Below are 21538 nucleotides of genomic sequence, written 5' to 3'. Positions count from 1 at the left end.
GGTGCTTTTACATGAATCACTGGGATCCTTTGAGAGAAGAAAAAACAGTGGCCTCAAAACACTATAAATACCCTTTAGTGCTTCTTGAGCCCAATGACTGCTTAGGACAACACAGAGACAGCAACAATGATAGCTTTGCTGCTGCTGCTGGTGGTCGCTCACTCCTCTGCTGTGCCTCTGCCGTCTGAGGACAAAGACAACTGGCTTCAAGCAGAGGTAAGATCTGACGTCTCGGCTTCGCACAGAACTCAGTTTTGTAAACTGGCTTCGAATATTTTTTTTAATGCAATCAGTGACAAGATTCATTACAGTGCTCAGGATCTAAGATGGAGCACTTTTCATGCCTCTGTGATTTTTCTCTTTCAAATAGAAATACCTCCGTCGCTTCTATGGTCTTCCAGCCGGTCTTCAAGGGAGACAGGAGACATCAGGCGCCTTCAGGACCAAGATCATGGAGATGCAGAGTTTCTTCAAACTCAAGGTGACAGAGATGAAAATATCTAATTAAACCTGGATTAAGGAAAGAAAGTTTCTCTTGGAAGTCATACACTTAAAAGAAAAAATACCTTAAAGTGCTGAAGGATATATTTATTCTAGAAAATGCTCTTGTTTACAATTTCTTACTCATTTATGGTGTCCATTTCCAGTTGACAGGGAATCTGGATGACAACACGCTGGAGTTTATGAAGCTGCCCCGATGTGGCGTCCCAGACGTCGGGGAGTACAACCACTTCCCTCGACACCTCAAATGGCAAAATAACAACGTTACATTCAGGTTGGTATTGAAAATTATAATTACCTCCACCAAGCAAGTTTAGGTTTTTGTCTGCGTTTGTTTGTTTGTTAGCAGGAATAAGCAAAAAAAAAACCTTGACCGATTTCCAGGAAATTTTTCAGAGAGGTGGGCTATGATCTGAGAATGAACCCATAAAACCTTTGTGCCAATCCAGATCGGGGGGCAGATCCAGGAGTTTGTTTCTTTTCTCTTCTTGATTAGCTAAGCTTTTCTTTCTTGATGTTTCAGGATCGTGAATTATACACCCGATCTGAAGAAGTCTGACGTCGACAGAGCCATTCGCAATGCGCTGAACGTTTGGTCCAGTGTCACACCTCTGACCTTTAAGAAGCTGCACAATGGCATCGCTGACATTATGATCAGTTTTGGGTCAAAAGGTACAAAAAACTCATTATATCTGATACACAGTAAACATGCTTGACATTGGCTGAAAGGGTGATTACATGCTCTGAAGGGGAGACTGTGCACATTCTGCTCAGTATATGTAAACCTACACCTGAATCCTGCAGAGCATGGAGACTACAACCCTTTCGATGGGCCTAATGGTCTGCTGGCTCACGCCTACCCACCGGGCCAAGGCATCGGAGGAGACACTCACTTTGATGAGGATGAACTCTGGACCAAAGATTCATCCGGTAAGACTCAGGAGCACGTTCAACTTTAAACAACCACTCATCTGAACAGTATATTGGACTGGATATCTTTTTCTCCACAGCTTACAACCTGTTCATAGTGGCGGCCCACGAGTTGGGCCACGCCCTCGGTATGTCCCACTCCACAGACGCCGGTGCCCTGATGTATCCCATCTACTCATACAGCACAGGCCAAGTTCTGGCTGAGGATGACATCGAAGGCATTCAAGCTCTCTACGGTGATTCAGACAAATCTCTTCTATCAATGCTTTTCATCACATCATGGAAACATTACTGTGAACGGTGCATTAATGCCAGATGTTCGATCTCAGGTCCAAACCCAGACCAAAAGAAGGTGAAGCCAAAGCCTGATGCCCCAGACAAGTGTGACCCCATGTTGAGTTTTGATGCTGCCACAGAGCTCAGGGGGGAGACCATCATCTTCAAAGACAGGTACAGTGACAACAATGATGGTTCACACACACACACATGGTCGTACCTGAACATCGTTATTGACGAGACTTAAAACCTCTGATCACTAGACACGACACTGATTCCTGTCCGTGTTCCACCCCAAAATTCACTATATATCTTTATTTAAATTTATTCAATTTACTTTTTCAATTAAATTTTATTTGTGTATCGCCAAATCATAACACAAGAGAGAGAGATCAAACTATGCGAGGGAATTAATTAAAAAAATTGTAGATTAATTTATTAGGTCATAATATACATTATTACATTTTAATTCAATTCTATTTGTATAGTGCCAAATCATAAAATACATTATCTCAAGGTACTTTACATCGTGAGGTTGAGACCTTTAAATTATAGAGAAACCCAACAGTTCTTATGAGCACACTTTGGCTGCTGTGGAGAGAAAGAACTCATTAAGGTGGGTGGAAAAGATGGGAGAGGAGAGAGAGAGATGGGGGAGGGGGAGGAGAGGGACCACATTAACTTTATGCTTTAACTTGTTCCAGATTCTACTGGCGTCTCCATCCTCAGATGCCCGAGCCTGAACAGACTCTGATCAAGTCCACATGGCCCTCCCTCCCCAACAAGGTGGATGCAGCTTACGAGAACCCGCAGAAGGACCAGGTCATCATATTCAGTGGTGGGTCATGACCTCCACCAAGGAGGTTTTAGTTTTTGTCTGTCAGTCTGTCAGTTTAACGGATTGCCATGAAACTTGGTGGCAGAATGTATGAATCAAGGAAGAGCCCATCAGATTTGGATTTTTTTTTTTCATTTTCTTTAACATTGTGAGAGATCGGAAATTTATCGACATTCTCCTTGATATTCCAAAGAATAATTCATGGATCTTGGTGAAAAAGAAAATCAGGCGTGTTTAGGTGACTGAGTGTGAAATTTAGTGCAGATCCAAATAAAATAGAATTTTAATGTAGTTTCTTTAGGGGACAGTTGGGCCTTGGTGAAGGTATGTCCTCTACTGAGTGAAATTCTAGTTATTCTAGTTATTGTTGTTGTTTTATGTGCTGGTGTTGTTATTTTATCTTTAACAGGGATCCGGATGTGGGCTTTGAATGGATACAGCCTCGTGGATGGTTACCCCAAATACATCCACAAACTCGGACTCCCTAAGACCGTGAGGAAAGTAGATGCAGCCGTGTACATCAGAGACACGGGCAAGACTCTGCTCTTCAGTGACGAGGAATACTGGAGGTATGTAGAGATGAATGTTTATGAGTTGATAAGTATGCACAGTACAGTATCCCTGGTGAACTTTTCCTATTTGTCCCCAACAGCTACGATGAAGCAACAGGCACCATGGAGAGCGGCTACCCACGAACCATTGAGGACGATTTTCCTGGAATGGATGACGAGGTGGACGCTGCTGTTTATCACTACGGTACTGTGAAGCCTTTAATACCATATTTTCATCAATATCCAAAAAGATAATTTGCCCTTTGTCTGTATTCTGTTTTCTAACACTACTCCCCCTCTGCTCTTCAGGATATTTGAATTTCTTCCATGATCACGTGCAGTATGAATACAGCTACACCTCGAAGAAGGTCATTCACATCATGAGGACCAACTCCATTTTTAACTGCTGATGAGGCGGTGTGCGACTGGCCTACCATAGCATAGAAATATAGCTGGCTATATGACAAGAAACCAACACAACATACACAAACATTCAGACATGTTGAAATGAGACACAGTCCAGTGAGCATGGAAATGGACACATGCAGGGAACACATGAAAAATGTTTCTTTCCACTGGTGCTAGACATATGTCAGCTCGTGTAAAGTGCCAGAGAGACTCCTGGAAAATTCCTTTTTTATGTATATTTCCTAATATTTTATATTTATTTTACAAATCTATTTGTACAACGGATGCCACACTGTGGACAGGGTTCATCAGTGACTGTGGGTCCGGCTGATCTGACCTGTGAGGTCAATATTTTACCTCTTATACTAATATATAATTATTTCAACAGAGAGAGCCCAGCAGTTAAATAAAAACTGTATTTGTCCTTAGTTTTGTAAGATGAGTTGAAAGTGAATCTCTAATAATGATGTCACTGTTAAAGAGCCTGTGTTGTCATTTGAAAGATTGAATTTAAAGTAGCACTGAAAGATTTCTGTGAATTGTATTGTTAGTAATTTCAAATGTTTTAAATCTGACAAGGTTGTACTGAATAAAAACGCTCAACATGAAACTGAGTCAATATTCTTTCCAGCTACATCAGAGAATGGATATTTTCCTGAGTTTACTGTGAGCAGTTTGTAAAACATTTCTGTGTACAGGGTAAAAGTATGTGATCATGATATAAACAGTGTATCATACATGTATATGCAACATATACTACTGCTAATAATAATGATAACTGTAATAATAATCATAATTACCCCCCCCCCCCCCCCCCCCCCCCCAAAAAAATGGGCGTATTCTGGTAATATAGTTGTTATTTTTTTGTAAAGGAAGTCAGATGAACCAAATAATGTTTTGTAAAACAGTTTCATTCATAATGTTTCCCCTCATGGAAATTACAACTGCAGAGGGTTGTTCACTTTAAACTTGATTTACACTCAACAACATTTTATAGCTAGATTTTGAGACATGTAGTCATGTACAATGTCCACTAGAGGGCACTCCTGTCAGCTTTCAGAACACAAAGGTTCAGTGCAAAGTGTTGAATTGATCATAATCCTGATTCTGGGAAAGATTAAGTGTTATAATGAAATAATATTCAACACCATGACAATATTCAACTTCAGACTCTGAACCATGAGGTGTCTGGCTCCCTGTTTGGGAGGGCAGAATTATGTGTGCCTCATCAACACAACAAATGTTGAGGAAAATCTTTGGCTCTGGCCACATTCAACATCAACATACCACACATCAAACAGACTAAGCACTAATCACATTAATAAAGGCCCATTACACAGAGTATCTTCACGCAAACTGCAGCAATATAAAGCCACTTATCTGAGCAGGAAGTGAAAGATGTTGTGAGATGTTTCATGAAAAATAAGAATTGTTTGTTGTTTGTTGTTCAGGTCAGTAAAGTATCCGTAGCGGAAGTTTAGGAAACAGCATAGCTGGAGCCAAGCAGCTTAATCCACAGGCCCAATCATGTGGATGTAATTATAGTGCAGTGAAGCAGTCACCTCATTTGCTCATTTCCGAGATATTACGTGGTCGAAGCTGCGTCAGCGGCGGCTCACTGATTCTGTTTGTCCCTGATGTTGACTCTGAGAGACTGAACTCTATAGTTCACACAAAAAAGCAATATGCATGATATTGTTATTTATACACACACATCAAATGTGAACATTATTATATACATTAAATGCAGGAAATAAACTCAGATTATCAGGACATTTGTACGTGTCAGATATAATAAAACAGGTTTGTTATCTATTCAAGCTGTGAGATGTAGGTATGCAGTGAGAAAGAAAGATAGAAAAAACAAGGATGAAGACGTTTAATCAACGAAGATCAAATAGGACAGGCTGAAGGAAGGGATGGAAGAAAGGGATGGAAGAAAGCAAGAAAGACAGAAAAAAGAAAGGAAGGAGACATCTAATCAACAGACCTCAAACAGGACATGCTGAAAGAAGGAAGGAAGGGAGGACAAAGAAAAAGACATTTTAGCTGCTTTCAGACATGCACTGAAATTTATCAGATGGGCTGTATGTGTCAGACATTTTCCAAAGCTTTTTCTGACAGCCCTCTAGTAAAATGAACAATAAAATGGAAAATGTCTGATTGAGCCCATGTGAGAATACAACAGGATAACGTCTGGAAAACTCACAGCGAGCGAATGGACGTGAAAGTGGAAGAATGTTAGTGAAGAAGAGGTGATATACAGGTATGAAATGAAGATTTCAACTTGGAAAGAGGAGGAGATTCAAGAGCTTTGCTGATCCGAAGCTGGTGTTGATGTGCTGTGAACAAAAACATGTGATTTCCACAGCGGATCTTAAACGTCATGTCCTGCCTCCTTCATGCTCTATAGGTGCCGTGCCTCTCCTGAAGGTTCTGGACATTTTCCTCTTGTTAATGCGACTGTCTCAGACAATCTCCAGCTGCGTTCTTACCGTATCTTTTCTGTGAGTTCATGTTCTTGCTCTAAGTCCTTTGTGAGCTGCACACATTGAGCACCTTTTCTAACATGACTTGACCTTTGACTTCTGCAGAGGCAGTGCAGCTGAGGAACATAAAACACTTTTAACCCGTGTGGATTTAGAGGTCAAGTAAGTCTCTTTTATTTTTTTACCATTTTACTCAAGGCACAATCGTGCACCTTCCCCCCGCTCCTGCACCAGTCAGGACTCATTAACTGACTCTTTGAACTCATTGAGAATGCAGCAGTGAGGATTTGAGCTGGTGCCAAATGAAAAGATGGTTAACCCTGAATATGAATGCCTTCTCTTTTTTAATGTCTGGCTACAGGGTTGTGAATTGATGCTGGGTGTAGTGTTGTTTGAAGTTCAGCTGAGTCATTGTTGAGCTACATTACAGAGCAGGCAAGATTTAGATCCTGCTGCCAAGACTTAGAATAAGGTGGGTGTGCTTTGGCCTGCGAGTGCTCCCAGACTGGAATGAGCCCCTGGTATCTAGAAAATTAACCACAATGTTTTTTTCCTCCTCTTATCTTTCTTAGTGTATCTATTTCCTTGTGTTGTTATCATGTAAGAGCACATGTTGAAGCACTTTGAAGATAATAAAAATGTCGAGAGAGAAGTAAGGGGGAATGAAAAATGGCATTGGAAGGAGAAAAAAAAGGTGGAGGCAAACCTTTGCAGGCTGCTGATGGAAACCAGATGGAGAATAATGACGGAGCAGACAACAGAATCAGGATACATCTCCTTTTTCCTCTGGGAAACTCCCTCCTCACACACACCAGTGTAAGACGTGGTGATGCAAGATCCCTGCTGCCCCTACACTGAGCTGTGAGTGTGAAGTTTACCAAACGAAATGAAATGAGGCAGCTTCTCCTCTTTTGTTCAACACAACTATTATGTAACTTCAAACTGCTCATTTAAAGACATGACATGTAACAATTCTTCATTAAAATGTCTAAACACAACTAGATATGTTATACATTTTGTTGACTTGTGTGCTTTCATTTATCTGACATGTTTCCAATGATGTTGAAACACAGAGAAATCCCCAATTTTATTCAAGGTAACAGGACGTTTAATTTCAGTCGCCTTTTAACTGTGATATCTAGTTTAACTGCAGCTTTGCACATCTCTGCTGTAACTTCCGGGGCAAATAATGTGTGAAGAAGGAACCACACACTGTTTGTCAGTTAGCCAGTCAGCTGTTTTTTCCTGAACATGGTTTGTGCCTGAGTAGCGTCTGGTAGATTTTCATCTGCAATGGGGGTGTTGACATCAACTCCCATGATCCCACGCTGCCAACAAACTAGGGCCTCTAGGGTTCCTTGACACACACACACATACACAGATCTTCTTTGTATATAGTGTGATAGTTGCAGATACAGCTTTTATATCTGTAGGTATCTGTATCTGCTCAGCTCAGGATCCACATTGATCATTGTCTCTTGCCTTCCATGTTCCGCTGGCTCTCTCGTCTTATCTCCCTCTGCCTATTCTTCTTTTTCCCCTGTGTAGAATAGAAAACATCTGAAGTCTAAGTGTTTACATCTTTGCTGAAAAGCCTCTCTCTCTCTGTTTATTCTTGTGAGATGCTGGAATGGGGAGATGTTCTGTTTTGTGTTGGCTCATGCGTTCAGATAAATGAGAGCAGATATGACCCCAGGCTGTGTCATAAAAGTGACCAATAAATTCATTAAGCGATGTTATCTCTTGAGTAACAGTGAAGCTTGCAGCAGCATTTTGAGATTAGATAACGTTAACAAAGGGCTACAGCTTCACTGCACGAGCTTTAAACACATATTGGTATTTAGCAAAGACAAGTAAAAGCATTGCCTTCAGTGATGAACATTGTATGGTTTATCTTAAAGGTACAATGTAGTTTGAGTTATATTTGCTCCTCAGATGCTGGAATGGAAATAGTCTGCAAGCTAACAATGTCTCCATCTGGAATTATTTCTCCTCATTCATGAAATATGCAGTAGCTGTCAAACATCCTGAAAGATTAAGCAAGACGATGATGATGATGTTTTTCGGCATCAACTGTATATTTAGATTAACAACTCCTCTCCTCTTCCACCCTCTGTCTAGACATGACTCCTTAACATCCTGGATACAAACGTTCAGGGGAGCGACCCACTCAACTGATTGCCAGTTAGTCTATGCTGTCAATCTCACTCCATTTTTACAACATCAAATATCGAACTGAACCAAACATATCAGAAAACTCAACACTTGAACATCCAGCAGTGTGATAACAACTACCTACAATTACACAAACGTTTGAGAAAATATTATTTGACATGAACTTTTTTAGTTTGGTCCATCTCTTAACAATTAAGAGAGAGGAGGTGGGGTTTATACTGCGGCCGGCCACCAGGGGGACATCAAGACGCTTTGAATTCACTATTTATACAGTGGGACAGAGTCTTGATGCAAATTTCAGTGCACTTTTCTTTACAGTCATCGTGATGTGAGGCGACATGCAACAACTAAATGTTGTGTGTCATGTGTTTCCTGTTTCCTGTCCTTGGCAGGCGTTCAGCCAGGGGGGGGCCATGAGGGACATGTTTCTTCTTTTTTTCCCTTTTTATTATTTATTGGTTTTTGTAGTTCTGAGTTGCCTCCTTATTATTCATGAGCTGTCTCACGTACACAGCCTGCAGGCCAGAGGTTCCCCACCCTGTTTCATTATACCAGTTTGAAAAAGAAACAAACAACTGGAAGCAGAGTACACCAGTTTAAAAGTCAAATTTATGAATGAGGATATTAACTCAGTGGGTGTTTTAAATTACATTTTGTATGAATATGCTGATTTTTGATGATTATACTGAATGTAAGCCAAACTAAAGTGAAGCAGTTCTCAGTGAGAGTAACATGATTCAGAATTTGCTCCTTGACAAGCAAAGTCATGCTTTTCTCTCACATACCTGATGTCACATGCTTATAGATTCAGCAGCTGATAACTTGAAACCAGGGCAGGGAACATGTCTGGTTTTTGATGTGGATGTGTCACACTGTCTACTAGAAAATGAGGTTGTGAAGAAGTATTTGTCATTAACAGTCTGGGTTAAATTAACACATACAAAGATGTATTAGTCCTCCTATAAAATAGCACCTCTGGGATCAGTCTGTCTTGTAAGACAACGGCAGCGTCTTGGTTGGAGTTGCTCAGCAGTCAGCTCAGCAGAAGAAGCTGGGATAGTTTTGTCATGTGCACGTTCTTAACTTCAGTGTGAGGGACTCTTTCACCAAAATACAAGAATCAGCAACAACCAAATCTGAAATAAATCCGCAGAACTGACCATGGGCCAATTCTCCACTTGCTGAGTCATGGTACAGGTGTTAAAATTAAAGGGTCAGTGTGTATTTCTTCTGATGAGTTTTAGTTTTTGCTGATGTGAGATTGTCCAGGGTTTCCACAGCACACACAGACACATTTGTACAGCTATCTTAGTGAGGACACTCATTGGTATAATGCATTACCCAGCCCCTTACCCTAACCATCCAAACTAAATGCATAGTCCTAACCCTTAACCTAAACCTAATTCTAACCCTTACCCTAAAACCAAGTCTTGACCCCCAAACAGTTCATTAAAGGGGGGTCACAAAGTGAGGACTGGCCAAAATGTCCTCACTTTGACAAAAATGTCCTCACTCAAGGCTAAAACTGGTCCTCACAAAGATAGCTGTACACACACACACACACACACACACACACACACACACACCTGCAGATAGTCCTTAGAAGATAAAGTATCTATACTCTTCCTAAATGTCTTTATTCTCTGCTTTCTAAGGCTTTTAATCAACTTCCAACCCTTCAGATTCCCCTGACCCCCACAACAACAGCCAGAAATTACAATGAGGCTATATATGGATTTAAGACTATAAATGGATTTAAAACATTTTCATGATTCAAGTCAAAATCAATGTGCAAACTTTGAGCAACATAACTGCATTCAGCAGATGTTTATAGAAGACGCAGCAAACTCTTTACAGTGGCACCAACTTCTGCAGCTTTTTAGTGGCTCTCAGGAAGACAAGTATATCTTTGTGGACTGTAACAATTTGAGCTGATCTTTTGTTTTTCTGAAAAACAAAACCCCTGCATGTGTTGGGTTGCATTACGCTGACACAGTGCCTTGGTGCCTATTGTCACGGCGGCACGATGAAGCCTGAGCCTTGAGGTCATTCGTCAATACATTTTAATAATGCTGTCGTCAAATACTTACCCTTATATTCTACCACAAAAGCTTTAGAAACTGGCTCCTAAAAAAACAAATACTTGTATTTTACAGCTCCCTCTGGCACCGCAAAGAAAAACCTTTCAGTGTTAGGAGCATGTATTGTTTAGGTAGAGGGAATCAGCTGCTTGGATAGCCTGATCCTCCAGAGGATCTTATGCGGGAAGGTCAAATTACATTAGTTTTTCAAGTTGTTCAAGCAAGAACAGAGCACTTAATAAAGACACCGTGGTTCTTCTTGCCTGAATTAATTACACACAGTTCAAAGCCTCCCTCTGCTTTGAAGTAATTGCATCTTGGAGCCAGACCACTACAGGGAAGCAAGTGATTACCTTTTGATTTCTTCACTCACACATCCCCCCACACCACCATTATATAAACAGCCCACTCAAACAGTTGTTTTCAATCGTAAAGATTAATTATGATTATATGAAAAGAAAACCAACAAAAGAACAAGAAAAGAAAACAGTACATTTAACTCAGTCACAGAAGAAATAAATCTTGTCGAAGCTTGATCAGACTAGAACTACTGCTTGTTTTGTTTGGTGGCAACTGCACTACAAGTATTTGCACTGAAACAATAAAATACTCAATAATCAGCTCAAAGTGTGACTGAAAACACGACTCGATCTGCTGGAGTTTCGGTTGACCCAGTTTTAAACTGAAAACTTTCTCTCTATACTGTCAACAGTAAAGCAACCGTAGTCAGATCAAATGTCAATGGACCACTTTGTCAGTTCATCAGGGGTTGTTTTCTCTCTCTCTCAGCATCAAACAGACATGTCGACATTTCTGTCATGATTTTCATGGACCCCCGCTCTGTGGAAAACTTTTTTTCGCTGTGAAAACGCCTAACAAGTGCCCTTTAGAATCTGTGACGGATAGAGAGTACAAAACATGTTTTCAACTATCAGTCAGCTATTTTATGATGTGTCATGCAGATTGCAAGTCAACACATCAGTGCATGTCCCAGACCAGAGGGAGAGACATTGGCAGGAGCACAACTGAAAGGTAAACAGATGTGAGATAGATGTGAGCTGACCCTCATTGAGTGTAGCTCTCCGATTTAATTCTGCTGGTTATTCCAACATCTCAGCCGGTGATTAAAGGCAGGGGCGGGGCCAGGGGGGCACTGGCAGTAGCTGAATTCTGATTGGCCCCAGATGTGGTCCTGTCCGGTCATGAGTGTTTTTTCGTCACTTACCTACGGTGCATTCACCCTTAACACAATTCCATTTTTTGCGTAATGAGATTACATACAAGTCAATGCAGAGATGCAATTAGATGCAAAGTCCACATAAATTGCTCAAAGCTATGGAGTTTACAGTAAACCTAAAACTGTGGGCAACATCTTAAGCATCTTTTAAGTATTTTCTTAAAACATTATTTCAGAATATTTGAGAAATCTTATAATTTCTACCTTTTTTTTTAATTCTTGCTCTAATTTCTGCAGAAATGTCTGAAATATCTGGATTCTTTCAACACATTTTCCCATTTCTTCTTCAAACTGGACCTATAGGATGATTTACATTAGTGGTAAGTGAAATAAAATCCCTTTTGATTTGTCACTTAATTTGTTGGGCTGTTAATCCATGGATGTCGTCACAGTGTTGTAGTGAGTGTTTGTCACAGTGCCACTGAATGCAGCCCTCTCTGCTGCATGTTTTGCTCCCTTAGGTTTCAACATGCTGGCTCTTCAGGAGATTGGACAAAAAAAGGCACAAACATCTGGAAGTGTTTTTCTACAATGGGGTCAATTCACTGAGCGCTCTCAGGCAGCCCCCCCACCCACTTGAAAAGAATAGAGTCACACTCACACACACATAGAAATAAATACATTCAAGAACAAAACAACTGGAGGAGTCTAGGCTGGTTTTAAGTTCTACAATTGATCATCTTTATTCTCAAGCTGACTTTTCAGGATGTAACACGTACAGGCCAACTCTGACGCAATCTGTGAAAACCCAGTTTATTCAGCTTGTTTCTTTCTATTGGCTGTTCACACTCATCTTTGGGTGTAATGTGGAAGTGTTCTGTCTCACAAGACAAACACTCATTGCTGGACACACACACACATACACACTAGATCAATAAGCGTTCTCTCTTTCTCCTTCTTTGTCCTCTCTCCTCTTCCCGTCTCAGTTCCAGTCTTGGTGAGTTACCAGCCAAGCGTAGCATGGTAACCTGCCAAACACTGGCATGTCTGCCCACACACAAGGACCATTCAAAACCACAAGTGTGTATGAGTCGGTGTATCCAGACACTTACAAGTAAACAGAGCAAAACAAAAGTTTTATACACTTTTGAGTAGTAAAATTGAAGAAAAGGCTGTGGGGGTGAACTGCTTCTGAGAGTTTCCTCTTGTCCTGTAGAGTCACACCCTGCTGTGAGTCAGTCAGGCTCAAATGGGTGACTGCTATGAAAAACAGGAATTTTCAGTAAAATGTTAAATCCAGCAGCAAATCCTCAGCACTGACACAATATTTTCTTGTATTTGGCTTTGTTACCTTGGCAATGGAGTTTTTTGTCTGATAGTTAATAGAAATTCGCAAAAACTACTGGATGGTTCTTTAACATTGGGAGATAGTATTTCAACATATTTATTGATTTGTCTAAGAATTGTGTAAATTTTGATGAAAGAATTCATACATATCTTGGGGTATGGAATTGATGCGAGCCATTTCATGTAGATCCAAATATAAATCTGGACCTACTGAAATTAAGGTTATGCCTTGGCGGAGGTATGCGCTCTACTGAGTGCAGTTCTCATGTTTCCATTGCCATTTGTCTGTCTGTGTGTGTGTGTGTGTGTGAGCAGGATTTTGCTAAAACGAATGAAACGGTTTTGGTAAAAGTCGGTGGAAGGGTGGGATGTGGGCCAAAGAAGAACCAATTCAATTTGAAGTGGATCCAGTTAAATGGGCAGGTCCTGGAATAATTTTTTCTCATCCTTCAACATGGCGAGATCACGTCTCAAAGCAACTGTTCGTTCACAATCCTTTACTGTCATACCTTACAAATGTTGCCATCCCTACATCATATGACATAACAAAACATGGAACAAACGTGTGAGAATAGTCAATTTATTACACATGTGTCATATATATATAAAGTTATATACAATATAATTACATACAGTACATACAAAATATAAAACTGTTTTTTTTAAGATTCCTTTTAAAATCTAAAAAAACACTTAAGCCTTTCAAAATGTCACAAATCCTAATATGCAGTCTTGAGGCTGATCCTCTCAGAAATACCACAGGAATGTTTCGGTAGGTTTTACAGGCAACAGCACAGACAGTGCAGCTGGGTGTTAAAACATCAACAGACACCAGCATCACTTCATCACTTAATATGTTAAAGTTGTCATAGCCTGCTGGTCACATGTGTCTTGTTGATCTGGTTTGACAGAAGGTCAAGTTAAGTCAGCAAGGACACAGCTTGTTTATTCCTGTCGTCACACAAGACAAGGGTCAACCAGATCAGCGAGCACAGCATATTGCAAAAGATGTGCATCAAACCTTGTGCCATATTGAAAAGAAATGGTCTAAACGCAGTGGACAAGTTGTTGGTTTCTAGCTAATATTTCTAAGAGAAATTTTGAGCAGTAAAATAATCATTTTGTGGCTGTAACAATGAAAGATATTTCTGTTTTACAGTTTAATCAGTTAAGTCTTTATCTGATGTTTTCCATTCAGACCACAGTAGATCAATATTTACTGCGGAACGAGTACAAGTCAACAACCTGGACAAATATTTACTTTTTTTTTTTACTTTAACCAAACAGTTGGTTTGGCTTAGCATAAAGAACAGTAACAGGCTCAAATTGGTCTGGCTCAAATGTAAAAAATAAATGTTAAAAAGTCATTTCTTTCATTCGTACAAAAGCTGAACTCTTTGGACTGAGCCCAGCTTGCTGTTTGCCTCTGGTTCAACTCTTTGTGCAATGCTAAGCTAATGTACATCATTCGTCTTTTGAACTTTCAACTAGAAAGCGAATATGTGCATTTCCCAAAATATTGAATGATTCCTTTCAATCATTTCCATTTATCATCACATTCAAAGTCAAATGAAAATTCTTAGTGGTCAACAGAAGGTTTCGTAGGCTTTAACACTGGATGACATTTTGTCAATGTGTGACTGTATTATTTAAAAAACAAATGCGACTGGTACTGGAATAAGTGCAAACAACTCTTAACATGGTCCCACTTTAAATGAAGAACATTAAGTATGAATATTACTTAAAGTTTTGGATTATGAGAAGTTTCCTACCATTTTAGACTATACTGTAAGTATAAGATTAAGTATACTGTAATCGTTGTAAAATTGCTATGTAAAACTCTGTACATTTTGCCATGGTTTTAAAAAGTTGCAGCATTTATGATACGCATGTGTAGATTTCATGAAGCCTACATGAAACCTTTAAGACATATTTCAAGAGGTAATTCAGAGACAGTTGCAAAACAAAGCGTTTGCATATCAAAAAAGAAGGCACAGCTCTGGCATCATGATTGTAAGGAATGGTCCACGTCCAGTCTCACAACGCTATGCCCTCCACGTTACAGTTCAGAACTTCGGTGTGTTGGACCTGACCCAGCTGCCGGTGAAACTGTCCCTGTTTCTGGGTCCTCCAGCAGTGGATGCCTCGTCCCAGGGTAATACTCTTAATACTGGGCAAGTGGGTCAGCATGTTATCCGGCAAGGACGCCACACCAGAGCCCGACAAATTCAGCTCTTGCAGAGAGTCTAGTTCGCTAAAAACTGCAGGGCTCAGAGACTTCAGCTTGTGGTTGTTGGAGAGATCCAGAACTTGGAGGCTCTGCAGGCCCTTGAAGCTGTGAGACTCAATTTCCTGAAGCTCATGAAGGCCGCTGATGGATAAATAAACCAGATCTTTCAGCAGAGCAAAGGCTCCCTCCTTAATCTGCACGATGGGGTTACCATCCAGATTGAGGTACCTCAGAGGAAGTCCCGCTAGCCTCGGAACATTCGACAGCCGGTTTGCCGACAGGTTTAAGGTTTGAATGTGTAAAACTTTTCCATGCAAAGTCATGGACACTGATGAGAGCTTGTTATGAGACAGATCCAAGCTGACAGGTTCACCATTGACTTTAGTAGAAAACACATCCATGTCAAACTCCTGGAAACTGTTGTGGCTGAGGTCAACTTCAGCCAGAGGGAGGCCAGAGAAACAGCTGGAGGAGAGGCTCGCCAGGTTGTTGTGGCTCAGATCCAGAGTCTCCAGGTAACGCAGCTTGGACAAAGCATTGGGGCTTAGCTGAACATGTGTGGGAATGAAGAGATTGACACAGACAACAAATAAAGAGAAATACATAGAATAAGAACCATTTGTCACATATCTCTTGGTGTGGTCATTCACATAGAAAAGAAGAAAAAAGTATTGTTGAGTATCTTTATATAAACCCCTCACTATTCTATAACCAGATATTACTCATCCTGCCTTTTGTCTCATCGAACAGTTGGAGTGACTAGCTAAGCTTTAATATTTTAAAGGCACATCAAGAAAAATAGTAATATGAGTATTATTTGCCTTCAGTCAAATAGTCAAGTATATTTGTGCCTTCCATGAACCACCAACCTTTGTAATACGGTTGCTGCTGAGGTCCAAGCTGATGAGGGTGGTGTAGCCCGGACCAGCTAACATGGCGTCACTGAGTGGGCCCATGGCATTGGAGGACAGGTCCAGGTGGGCAGTGTCCAGTGGGATGGTGATGGGCATGGCGGCGCTGGGTCCTAACCCTCGACAGTCCACCCTGGTCAGACTGAAGCTGTCGAACAGGCCAAAGCTTTCCACCTCGCAGTGGCAACCAGGGTGGCAGTTCTTGGTGGTGCTGGGCTGGACAGCTGCCAGCAGTGACAAGCCAAAGTACAGCAGGAGGACCATTATGCCCTGAGGAAAGAACAGTTGATTTATTTTTCCTTTGAAACATTTTAACCACATACACCTATTGAGGTTTGTTATGCTGTCTCTTAATGAAAATCATCTTGTTTCTAAATGCAGAAATTAGAGCACATGTCCTGGTTCATGGCATCTTTAAGGTATTTGTTAATCATTGGGAAAGAACTTCAAGTTTTTTTTTGATGCAATGCGAGAAGCCCCAATTCCATTCCCTCCCGGCTTCCCATCGGGTGTGACCTAATTTCTTCGATCAAAGAGTTAATTTTCCCTTTCTAAGTTTACTGACTACAATGAGTATGCACGGCTGTAAAAATCAAAATCTGAGTGTATCATAAGTCCATTAAAATGTCTCCGCTCTGCTTCTTAAAATTTGCAAAAATGACAAGTGCCCACTTCCCAAGCATGTTCTCTGAGACATGGTGCACTGCATTCAGACAAAACAAATTCAGAAACCACTTCCAACTTTGAAAATCCAGCTTCCGTATGCTCTGAGAGTAAAACACCAATGCACCTGAAATAAAACGATTCAAAAAAACAAAAAGACACAGCGACTGCACATTCAAAAAAGAATAAATAAATAATTAAATAAAGTCCACACAAGTGACCAGGGAAAAACCTTTCATACCTTTTTTCCAGCAGGTGTAAGCTCCCTCTAAGTTATGTGTAAATGAACAGTGAATGCAAAAGCTGTTCAACTTATGCAACGTGCAAACACACTCAAATAAGAATGAATATTGGTCAGAGGTTAAGAGTTGTGTAACAAGTAAAAATGAAGTGTCATGGTCAACTTACCAGGATGTGACACAGCAAAGCACGTGCTAAAGACAATTTTTAACAGCTTTACAGAAAACATTTCCAAGAAATTCAAAAAGCACTATGATTTTAATGCTCTCTAATGTTTTAATTTGTTGTTGTGCAGTTAAGTTGCCCTCAGTGACTCCTGTCACGGCTGCTAATACATATCTAACAGGGGTTAGTTATATCAGCTTATGTAAGAGGGTGAGGGGACAGAGCTGCATAGTACTCAATGTATGGAGGCAGATTACGACACCTCAAAGTCTGCTGAGACAGAGCCGTTCACCTCTGTGCCGCTTTCTTTGGATGGCCCTTGAACCTCTCACTGCTGCAGCTTTCTACAGGGCATCAACTGGATGATTTCAGTGTCTCAGCCTCTGTACTTTTTAGTTGTGATAACATTCAGTACAAGTACACTGTTATGTGTTAAGCATGTCAAAAGGAGAACTTCTGTCACTTGGGACAGAAAATAAAGTTTACTTATCTGTCTATCTAACTGAGCTAATACAAATGCTGCTTAGTGGTAGTGGGCTCATAGTTCATGTAACTTATACCTTTTTTAGACCAGGTATAGCCGCTAAAAACCTGATTGGCCTGTTTCTAGTTGCCAGTAGAGGAGTTAGCCTTTCTTTTATTGTTTATGCCATGAATCATGTTTGAGCATCACACCGCACAACAGAAGGCAGCACCATTGATAATTATAGTTACAGTTATATCTTTGACTTTAGTCTCTATTTCAAACTCAATGTTGACTGAACGCTGTCTTGCCAGTGTTGCATCTTGCACATTACAAAGAAAAAGTTGCTGTTGCAGGTTGTTCCAAAGATTTAAAAAACAATAAGCACACAAACGTCCTATTTAAGCTTCCAACGCCTGGAAGTTGAATCCATGTCATAACGTTGCACTGATGTTAGTGGGTGTTGAGTTTATGACCAGTGGCTTTATATGCTACAACCTACGTGGTCTTCAGCAGCTCTTCTCCTGTGTGTGCTATATCCATGCCTCCTCCTCCTCCTGCATCCTCGCCTCCATCTGTTGCTTCAGGAAGGATCATGAACTCTTAGCACCAGGTGTTCCTCTCACCAATAAATCTCCTCTAACACAAAACTGCTGCCAGCGCTGCCTTCAAATCCAGCGCATTCTAACTACTGCAATTACCCAACTGCAACAGCAGTTAGAGCCGCGAACCCTCCTGAGTGGACAATTGGCAAAGGCCTGTGAAATCACGCCCCGTCACCTTCTCACTTTCAGACAGCGTTTCGCACCTTTCTTTCCTGGGAAAGCAGCACAACAGGCTCCACTGTCCTCTGAGGATCATCAGCCATGTTTATTTATCTAACAACCTACAGCTCATGTACACAGCAGTGGTGAGAAATTAAATAATAACTTTGCACTTTGCAACTACATACAGACTTAATCCATGGCATGGGATAATCCAATTACTGTCGTATGATAAGGGATTCAAGCAAAAATAACCGATGGAAAGAGAGAGGTTTGATTACATATACTCACTGCTGCTGTGGCCTAATTTTAGTTAACTAGAATGTGAATAACAAAGATCACCATGATAAGCACATTATTGATGTTATCACTATTATCAGCTGCATCAGGCCCGTTCAGACTGACTCAAGATTTCCTTTTATACATTAACAAATATAAAATACTATTTATACTATGCCTTGGCTGTATACTTCATGGTTATTAGTTACTGGGAGTTATGCATTCATGTTGTCAAGTATCTCCAGCGAATCAACATTTTAGATCGAGATTTTGTGGCGATAAGATCTGTCACAGGTGTCTGTGTGTTGTCAAGAAAATCACGTGATCTCCGCAGTGGATTTAATACGTCACTTCCTGCCTCTGTCTGCTGCGCCCTGCTCGCCTGAGTAATGAGGAGGATTTGATGCAGTTGTGGAGCGTCTGTGCAGAGAACCTCAAAAAGCTCAAAAGCAATACTCACTTTTCTTAGTCAACAGATTTTTCCAGACAGATTTTCATTATAAAATGCAGAGTATGCATCAAGAGGGGCACTTTTTTTCTATGAGGGGCCATTCAGGGTTCAGCATCTAGCCAAGGACACTTCGGCATGCACATTGGGATCGAACCACCGACCTACTGGTTGGAGGACAACCACTCTGCGCCCCCATTGTATTCTCGGTGTCGTAGACATCGCTCTGTGCCAATGTATTCTTCCAGTTTGAAGGCTGAAAACTGTGTAATTTGAATTGGACGGATGCCACATTAATCCTTTAAGCCGAATGAATGCATGACACTGAGGAGGAGGAGACGGTGAGCTCAAAGGAAAAGAGACGCTACTTAAGTGTTTTAAAACAATTAAGCGGCATTTATGGAGAATAAATCTTTTCACAAGCACAGAGAACAATCAACTCCAGTGTTGCTTTATGGTGAGGTGACGAGAGACAGTATTTCAGAAAAAGCAAAAGATCATTAAGAGGGGAAGCTCGGAGCAAGCTTTGAATACAACACTACTTTTATCAATAATAAAGTCTAATGTAAGAGGGGAACTTCGCAGTAGGTTATATGGATAATATCAATTATGCTGATTTACTGGTGAATATATTCACTGAGACCAGCAGCGTTTCCAAGTTGATGCGTTTTCAAACCAATGAGTCGTACTACGGATGTAGCCATAATCATGGGTTTGTTGTCCAGTTAGTTAGATGGTATGTATAATGTGCATGAATTGTCCATATATATATTTGTGATTATATAAGATCGGTCATTTTCTTTTATTTCAGGTTGAAATGTGAAAGCTGGCTCGGGACAATGGATACAATTTTGCTTGTATAGCGAACTCTGGCATCCTTTACAGTATTTTATCTGTTGATTAATGAGCAATGTCCATATCAAATTAATAAACAAACACACATAGACAGTATAAACACGCACTTCTTCTTTGTTCGGTTTATTGGCGGTCGGCAACCAATGTCAAGGTGCATTACCGCCATCTACTGTGTTGGTGCACTGTTCCTGGAGGTACTGCAATAACAGGTCCCCATATTTTTCTTTTTGCTTAGTTTGTTATGCACAAAACATCAAAGTAAATGACTTTGATGTTGAAAATTGACTCCACAATTAACCTTAACCTATTCTGTCTCATTTTAAAAACACCACTCCCCACATTATATTAAAAAAATGTCTGACCATCTGTTTCTGTGCATTAACCACAGAGTGAACCACCATGTCATGCCCTGGGAAGTCAACACGAGTGTTCAGGCTCTGCACGGGCACCTCTGCAGATCAGATTTCCAGCAGCAGCCGTACGTGGCACCGCGCGGGGCGAGCACACACCTCCACCGACTGGATTTAAAACATCTAAACACATCCACAGCGATCAGTATTATTATTAATCACATGTGTTAGCAGCGTTTATGAGCCATTCGACCTATACCCCGCCCCTCGCGGCTGTCAATCACTGGTCCACATGTCACCTCCGCGCGTCTCAGTCACAGGAGTTTGCAAAGTTTGTGTGTGTGTGTGTGTGTGTGTGTGTGTGTGTGTGTGTGTGTGTGTGTGTGTGTGTGTGTGTGTGTGTGTGTGCGTGGTCAGTCTCCGTGTGGACACGAGGGGCGGATTCTCAATCACACCAGAAAACGTGTAACCTGATCTGTCCCTCAGCTCCTGTGTCCGCCACAGTTTCACCCGCAGCCTCTGACCCACTGGAAACCAGTGAAACACAACTTGTCCCACTTGTGATCACTTCCCTCTTCAGCTACTTACTTCGCTGTTTTCCTTGTTGCTCCTCGGGACGTTTCTCTCCTCACTTCACCGCTCCCATGTTTTAGTTCGCAGACCCCCGCAGCGGTGTCCGTGTCCCGGTGCCAGTCCCCGGCTGCTCTACATGAGCTCGGCGCCTCCGCAGCAAACTGCCAACAGCTGGAAACACTGGGTCACACTGGTCTGTTCCCATCCCGTAGAGTCCTGCCTGTCTGTCTCCCTGTCTGTCTCCCTGTCTGTCTGTCTCTGTCTGTCTCAGAGTGTGTGTGTGTGTGTGTGTGGGACGGACGCCTTTGGCTCTTTTTACCACCGTCAAGTCCTCCGGCAGACAAAATAAGAGCACTTCCTGTTGAGGATTTCCAAAACAAGACGCTTCAAATGTACCTTTTTTTTAATATCCACTGAAGTTGTCACAGCATGAAGATGCTTTCCTATATAGATTCCTTCCCCAACAGCAAAATTTATTTGGCCCACCTACCGCATGGAATAATGGCACTTCACCACAGTCTGCATCTGTTTGCCAGAACCGGGGACACGATTAAGCTACAGCAACATGTCCAACTGAAGGCTACCACAGGTTCTCTCTCATGTTTGGAAGGGGAGGGTGAAGTGAGGGGCATTCAGCTGCAACATGCAATTTCTCCACTAGATGTCACTAAATTCTACACACTGTACCTTTAAACAGAAAGAAATGAATATATGAATATAATGTAATAAATAGCCATATGGATACTTTGAAATAATATACACTTTAAGATACAACTAATATAAATAAATACATGAAATATACTAAACATTAAAATTGTGTACAC

The 21538-nt window shown here is 41.1% G+C and overlaps 2 protein-coding genes and 1 long non-coding RNA gene across 4 annotated transcripts in view; 2 read left to right on the top strand and 1 right to left on the bottom strand.

Annotated features, from left to right (window-relative positions):
* mmp13b (matrix metallopeptidase 13b) overlaps nucleotides 1-4114 on the top strand; it is a 4183-nt gene extending 69 nt beyond the window's left edge. The window contains exons 1-11 of the mRNA XM_020094931.2: nucleotides 1-216; nucleotides 371-481; nucleotides 648-775; nucleotides 1025-1173; nucleotides 1306-1431; nucleotides 1512-1667; nucleotides 1761-1881; nucleotides 2412-2545; nucleotides 2955-3114; nucleotides 3198-3301; nucleotides 3406-4114. The exon at nucleotides 1-216 is cut by the window's left edge and continues 69 nt beyond it. Of these exons, the coding sequence (XP_019950490.1) occupies nucleotides 127-216; nucleotides 371-481; nucleotides 648-775; nucleotides 1025-1173; nucleotides 1306-1431; nucleotides 1512-1667; nucleotides 1761-1881; nucleotides 2412-2545; nucleotides 2955-3114; nucleotides 3198-3301; nucleotides 3406-3506 (1380 nt within the window). The 5' untranslated portion in view covers nucleotides 1-126 and the 3' untranslated portion in view covers nucleotides 3507-4114. The remainder of the gene's footprint in view (nucleotides 217-370; nucleotides 482-647; nucleotides 776-1024; nucleotides 1174-1305; nucleotides 1432-1511; nucleotides 1668-1760; nucleotides 1882-2411; nucleotides 2546-2954; nucleotides 3115-3197; nucleotides 3302-3405) is intronic.
* Nucleotides 4115-7189: 3075 nt separating this feature from the next.
* On the top strand, nucleotides 7190-12993 carry LOC138412024 (uncharacterized). The gene is made up of 4 exons (XR_011244542.1): nucleotides 7190-7346; nucleotides 11212-11281; nucleotides 11724-11806; nucleotides 11948-12993. It is a non-coding gene; the product is annotated as an uncharacterized lncRNA (long non-coding RNA).
* A 344-nt stretch (nucleotides 12994-13337) lies between these two features.
* Nucleotides 13338-21121, bottom strand: tsku (tsukushi small leucine rich proteoglycan homolog (Xenopus laevis)). Of its 2 annotated transcripts, none has more exons than XM_069534415.1 (3): nucleotides 20730-21121; nucleotides 15873-16184; nucleotides 13338-15551 (listed from the first exon to the last, which is right to left on the bottom strand). In XM_069534415.1, the coding sequence occupies exons 2-3, from the start codon at nucleotides 16176-16178 to the stop codon at nucleotides 14811-14813; spliced, it is 1047 nt and encodes a 348-aa protein (XP_069390516.1). In that variant the 5' UTR covers nucleotides 16179-16184; nucleotides 20730-21121; the 3' UTR covers nucleotides 13338-14810. The 2 variants fall into 2 exon arrangements, with proteins under 2 accessions (XP_069390516.1, XP_019950848.1); XM_020095289.2 differs by lacking the exon at nucleotides 20730-21121 and adding an exon at nucleotides 16819-16929.
* Between the last annotated feature and the right edge of the window lie 417 nt (nucleotides 21122-21538).

Source organism: Paralichthys olivaceus, chromosome 11 (assembly GCF_024713975.1).
Source record: "Paralichthys olivaceus isolate ysfri-2021 chromosome 11, ASM2471397v2, whole genome shotgun sequence".
NCBI classification, from domain to species: domain Eukaryota; kingdom Metazoa; phylum Chordata; class Actinopteri; order Pleuronectiformes; family Paralichthyidae; genus Paralichthys; species Paralichthys olivaceus.
The sequence above is the reverse complement of the archived record's forward strand: the minus strand, read 5'-3'. Positions and strand labels throughout refer to the sequence as shown.